Here is a 6,000-nt window from a genome sequence, read left to right as displayed (position 1 = left end):
GGAATGATGGGGAGGTCCTTGATACACCCACAGTTCATTCCTCTCCCAGATCCCATCATGCATCACCAGCTACCCAGCACCTCCCCACTGTGCTTTCGGCCAATGTTTATTTTTCTCCTGGTGGCTGCTGAGCCTCTAGCACTTGAGTCTAGTGCAAAGGCTTCACAGCACCAGAGAATACATCTTTGTGACAGCTCGTATGGTCTGAGCAGCTTGCAGTTTCGTTCTGCTCCCCCTCACACTGTCCTGGGATGCCAGCAACCAGCACTGCTTCTCCCACTACCCCTTGTTTCTCAATCCCAGCATCTTTCCAGACTGCATTTCTCCCATTTTGCAATTCCCCCACCCAATATCTTGATTTCCCCTTCCCTGTGGTGCACCCTGCACTTAGTAAACGCCACCCTCACCCCTTAGCTGCATCACTGCCTTTCTGAGGAGACCACAAGCACTAAAAGCTGCCACCCGCCAGAGCTGCTTTGCTGGGGACCCAGTACTTCCCAAGAGCTGCTGCCTTGGCTGGGAATAATAACTTCAGGTCCAGAACGTTTGTCTGATAACAAAAACCCCAGCCAACAAGTCATTGCCCAGGCTAGAAGAATGGCCATTGTGGGAACAGCAAACTAGGGGAGATTATTCCCTTTCTATGCCAAAAAAAACCCCAGACAATCACTCCTTCCCTAGCCAGCCGTGGAAATTTAACCTAAGGGTTTTCAAAAATGACCAGTAATTGTGGGTGCCTGAGCAAGAAGCTTCTTTAAAAGGCCTTATTTCCAGGACACATGTGCTTCTTGCTTTCAAAGGGTCAGCCTCAAGCCAGGCAGCCTCACAGAGACCACAAACAGCCTCTGAAAAGATCTCAGCTGCCCCAAAGAATGAACATCAAAGTCTGAGCAATTCAGCAAGCATGGAAACCTCACAGCACTCAACCTGCTGTGGTCATCCCATCATCCAAGCTTGTTTCATCAACCTGTTTCCCCTGATCCTTTTCATAAATCTGGTCACTCAAAGCTGTCAAGGGCACCTGGCAAGCAGAGTCTGGTGGCACAAGAAAGGCTCCATCTCCCTCCCCTCCTCCTGAGCCTCCCAACAACTGCTGTCTGCCACATCCTTGCATCCTTGCAAAGCATGACCTGACCCTTTTAGGAGAAAGCTGCCCAAAGGGTGGCTCAGGGAAAGGCCCAGGAGGACCCACCAGCATTTGGAAAGCCCTGCTAGAAAGCAGAAAGCACACATGAAGCAGACAGCACTTGAGCCCTGTCTTGGCTGGCTCCATCCATACACTAAGTACACCAATATCGTCACACCAGCCCAGTCTTGCATTTGGAAGCACCTCCCTGTTTGCACTCACCCCCCACGCACAGGAGACCCCTGGAAAGAGCTTCTGAGGTAGCTTTGCAAAACCAACACATCAAAGCCCACTGCTGCTGCCTCAGCTCTCCCTCTGCCCTCCTCCCAGCTCTTGCAACACAACACGACGTGGGCTCCCCAGGGCAGCTCTGTGTTTGTGCAGCTCTTGTTTATGGCTGGGACCACAGCTAATCAAACAAGCAAGTGCCCACTCACTGCTCTGGAAGTGGAAGCCCAGCATGGTTGTCAAACAAGAGTGCTCTGAATAACCCAGGCCCTACCCCAGCTTTCATAATAGGAATTAGTCACAGGGCTCCAACAGGAGCAGTAAATCCACAACAGGAGATAAAGTTACAGCAGAGACCTCACTTGTCCTCTCTTGTGTACCTGAGACACCCCTTTCCTTCAGATCCTGCCTTTCCAGACCCCTTAGAGGTGCAGGGACCCCCTGCTCTTGAGAAAGGTGTTTTGGACTTTCCTTTAGGTAAACTGCTGCTCAAGAAGTCAGAGCACAGCAATATCCAGGCCCTAAGAGCAACCAGCAGATGTGCAGAGGAGGCCATCAAATTTATTAAAGGGATGGAGCACCTCTCCTGTGAGGAAGGGCTAAGAGAATTGGATTTGGTCAGCCTGGAAAAAAAAGGCTTCAGGGTGACCTAACTGTGGCCTTCCAGTACCTGAAGGGAGCCTACAAGGAAGATGGAGAGGAACTGTTTACAAGACACATAGTGACAGGACAAGGGGGAATGGCTTCAAACTGAAAGAGAATAGGTTTAGACTAGGTATTAGGGAGAAATTCTTCCCAGTGAGGATGGTAAATACTTAGATATTTGGTGATTTAAGGCAATGCAGAGTTATCCTTACCCTGAAAGCAGAGCCTGTGCATCACCTACAGCTTTGGCAACAAGAGTATTGCAAGCAAAGCTGGGATAATTTGTTATCTGGGTAACTTTTGCTGACACAGGTGTATCCCTTCCAGGTGATGTAACCTGGGCTAGCAGTGGTCAGTACAGTGAGTCTTAGGTGAATTCATGACAAGGTCTTTGCTGAGGTGCCCATGTTTGTCACCTAAACTGGGCTCACATCTGGCTTCTGAGCACAGTGGCACCACCTTATGAAACACCAGCAGGTTAGGACTTGTACAAGGGTTTGCTTATGAGTTTCATTTATCATCATTTTATTGGGACCTGCAGGAGATTTGCCTGGATGTTTCCCGTCCCTTTGCTGCACGCTGCAAATGGAGGGTGGAGGAGCAGTTTTATGCCTTTTTAAAGGCAAGAAGGAAAAAGTAGAAATACAATACCTGACAGTGTAAAAGAAGCAGATAAAAGCAGAGCTGGGCTGGGGAGGACAGGGTAGAGGAGATTACAGCATTGTTCAGCTGAAAAGGCAGAAGCCATCACCCCATAAATATATCCAGGCAGGGAATAAGCCACTAAGGGGCCACATCCCATGACAGCCCCAGAGAAGGATGAGCAGGACCTTCAAGCCTGCCTGGTGAAGGTAGCTGGAGAAGCTCTGCTGCCTTAGAAGCTAATGCAGGCTCTGGCACACACCTGTGACCTGGGGAAAAGCAGATATATGCAGTGGGGAGAATGTTCCAGCATCTGCAATACACAGCAGGGGGAAAAGCAAAGGGGGGATGGGGCATGGAGGGAACAGAGCTCTGGCACAAGCAACCACTGCACCATCTCCAGTGGTGTCCAAAAGCTGTGTTGGCAAATTTACATGATTCTAATGTCAAACTGTATGTCAGAGTGAAGGCGAATGGACACAAAAAGAGGGAACAGTCCAGCTACTGAGGAAAACTACAGCCATCGCTGAAGGCAGGTTGGGCAATTCCAACATCTAGAGGATGATAATGCACAACAAAGAAAAGATTAAGAATTAATCCCTAATTAGCTGCTTCTGAAACCTGTCGAAATCACTGCCTGCATCATTTGTTAATGGACTTGTCAGCAAGTTCTGAGGCTGCAGGGGTCACAGCAGCAACAGAACGTGCTGCTTTGTTCTCAGGTGAGAGGTCTGTTTTGCCCACCAAGAGCTTTTGATGATTTCACTTTAGGTGTACTCAGAAAGCTCTTTCCAAAAAACAACGGGCAATGGATTCCACATGTAGCCTCCCTCAGCCACCAGCACAGGGAAGAGAGAAAAATTATCCTTGTCATTTAAATGTACCAGATTTACCCCATAGCCAGGGGTGCTGCACACATATTCCTACCCCACTGTGTGAGGACACACAGTGTTTCCAGCACCGATCAATGGGCACTAAGCAAACAGCACAAGCCCAGAGTCCTATCTCTGCCATAGCCCACTTTAAAATGATTCAGAGAAAATGTCTGAAAAACAAGTTGTGAATTTCCTCAACAAAGCCCTGGGCTCACTGCCAACAGCTGGAAAGGCCAGTAGGTCTTGAAGCAACACACTAAACTTCCTATCTGAAATGCTCCTAACCAAGAAACAACTGCCTAGTTATCAGGCTGCCTAAATATCCACTTGCCTTTCCAGGCTTGATCTGCAAAATCAAGCAAAATCCGCTGTCATGAAGCCTGTTTTCTTTGCTCTACATCTGATTCATCCGTGCTTTGCTGTTGAAATGTGTGTTCTGCCTCCACCAGAAGAGGGGATGGGACAGTTGCATTTGCTCCAACTTATTTTCCTCTCTTCTCTTATCAGGAGCCTTCACAATGATTCCACGCAAGAGAAACAATCCAACATCCCTGCTCTGAGTAGGGTCACCTGAAGCAGGCTGCCCAGGACTATGTCCAGTTGAGTTTTGAGTATGAAGTATGCAGATTCCACCCGGGAGTCTGTGGGCAACCTGTGCCAATGTTTAATCACCCTCATGGTAAAGAAAAAGCATTTTAAGCAGAACTTTCTGCCTTTCAATTTACCCCTCTCACCCATCATTTGGACTCAATCCATCTTCTTTACTGCCTCACCAGGTATTAAAACACATTGCAATAACCCCCTGAGCCTTCTCTTCTCCAGGCTGAACAACCCTGGCTCTTGCACCCTCTGCCCCTCATCACAGAGGCTTCAATTCCTTTATTGTCTTTGTTGCCCTTCACTGGACCTGCTCCAGTATCCATGTCCCCTTTTTATTGGGAAAACCAGCACTGAACTTAGTGTGCCAAATATGCCTCACTGGGGCTGAACAGCAGGGAATAACCTGGTCATTCTTTTAACAACTGTTCTTTTGGTTTTGCTAACCCCTACAACAGCAGCATCTCATATAAACTCCCTACCAAACCAGGAAACTGCCTTTCCATTGCACACTTCAGCCATATTTTTCAGACCTTTACATTCTCATGTAAGCACACCTCCAATTCCTACAACAAACAAGAAACAGGAACATTTTCAAAAACTTTATCCCATCTTTATATTTTCTTCAAAATAAAAAGGCATTTGTATTCTTGAAAACAGTATCAGGTCCCATTGCTTTTCTGAACCATACATATAAAGATAAATAGAGTAAAACATACAGTTCTGGGATTTAGAAAGCTAAAAGGCTCTTCTGGGACTGATTTATAGGAAGGAACAGACCCAGAGGTAACAAACTGCTTGAGGACAGGCCGCTCTTACACCTCTCAGTGGTTTCAGATAGTCCATTTCTCTGTACGAGCTTCCACACTTTTGACCAGGCCTTCTCCCAAAATCTCAAAGTCCTCCAGAATTGCCTCCACATTGGGAATGCAGACCAGCTCATTGTTCAGAGTTGTCACCTTCCTTCCCCTCATGCTGGAGACCTGCAGGACACAGAAAATATTGCACAAATGAGAGCGCACCTGCTCAGCGTTGCATTGCAACCTCTGCCAGCCCCAAGCAAGAGATGTAAGTTCCTCTCCTGCCTTGTCATATACAAATCCTGCTACACCACTGCACCCAGTTCCACAAGTTTCACTTCTCAACACTATCAGTGCTCATTTTTAGAGCTAACAAAGTGCAAAAGTGGCCCTTCCAGCCCCTTTTAGGGTTTACCCTGGAGCCACAGTCCAAAGACTGTGAGGCAGTCACAAGGCAAAGCAATGGCCAGGGGCATGGTGGAATGACAAGCGTGCAGATGCATGGCAGAGCCTGGGTAAGCAGGGCACAAGGAGTATGCAAAAGGGATCACAGCACAAGGCTGAGTAAGAGCTGCTTCTGCTCTTTGGTGGGTGTCAAGACCTCAGGTGGGAAGATATCCTTGGCTCCAACAGTGGCAAAAACAGAACCCTTGTGTTTAATCCAGCCAGACTCAGTTCCGATGCAAGCATCTCCTCCTCTGTTTCACCACTGTGAATAACTGGGTTTCACAACAGCAGCCAGGGAGAATGGCCAATGCCCTCTGGCCGTGAAGAGAGGGGAGATAAATCACCAGAGACTGACAGAAGAGCCAGGGCTGCCAGCTCCGAGCCATGACTAACTGGTTTCTTTGCGTCTTTCCTTCATAGAAAGCAGCATGAATCACTCCAGCATGCCTCACACCTGGCTTAACCACCCTCTAGGGTTTGCCAACCCACACAGTGCAGCTGGAAAACAGCTCCATGCATCAGTGAGGACATGGGCACCCTGGACCTACGCTTCTTGTGGGTTGGGTATTACTGGTAAGATCCCGAAGCCACAAGAATGGGATAGTCTGTTTCCCTTCTCAGTTCTCCTGATGACTGAAGG

At 48.1% G+C, this 6,000-nt stretch overlaps 1 protein-coding gene across 1 annotated transcript in view; it reads right to left on the bottom strand.

The window, feature by feature from the left end:
* Window positions 1-4,704: 4,704 nt before the first annotated feature.
* Window positions 4,705-6,000, bottom strand: part of NOL6 (nucleolar protein 6) — a 29,201-nt gene continuing 27,905 nt past the window's right edge. Inside the window, exon 26 of the mRNA XM_005424988.1 lies at window positions 4,705-5,096. Coding sequence (XP_005425045.1) covers window positions 4,947-5,096 — 150 coding nt within the window. The 3' untranslated portion in view covers window positions 4,705-4,946. The remainder of the gene's footprint in view (window positions 5,097-6,000) is intronic.

The sequence above is a fragment of the Geospiza fortis genome, unplaced genomic scaffold, assembly GCF_000277835.1.
Source record: "Geospiza fortis unplaced genomic scaffold, GeoFor_1.0 scaffold49, whole genome shotgun sequence".
Lineage (NCBI taxonomy): Eukaryota > Metazoa > Chordata > Aves > Passeriformes > Thraupidae > Geospiza > Geospiza fortis.
Note: the sequence above shows the minus strand (reverse complement) of the source record. Positions and strands in the feature narration are given on the sequence as shown.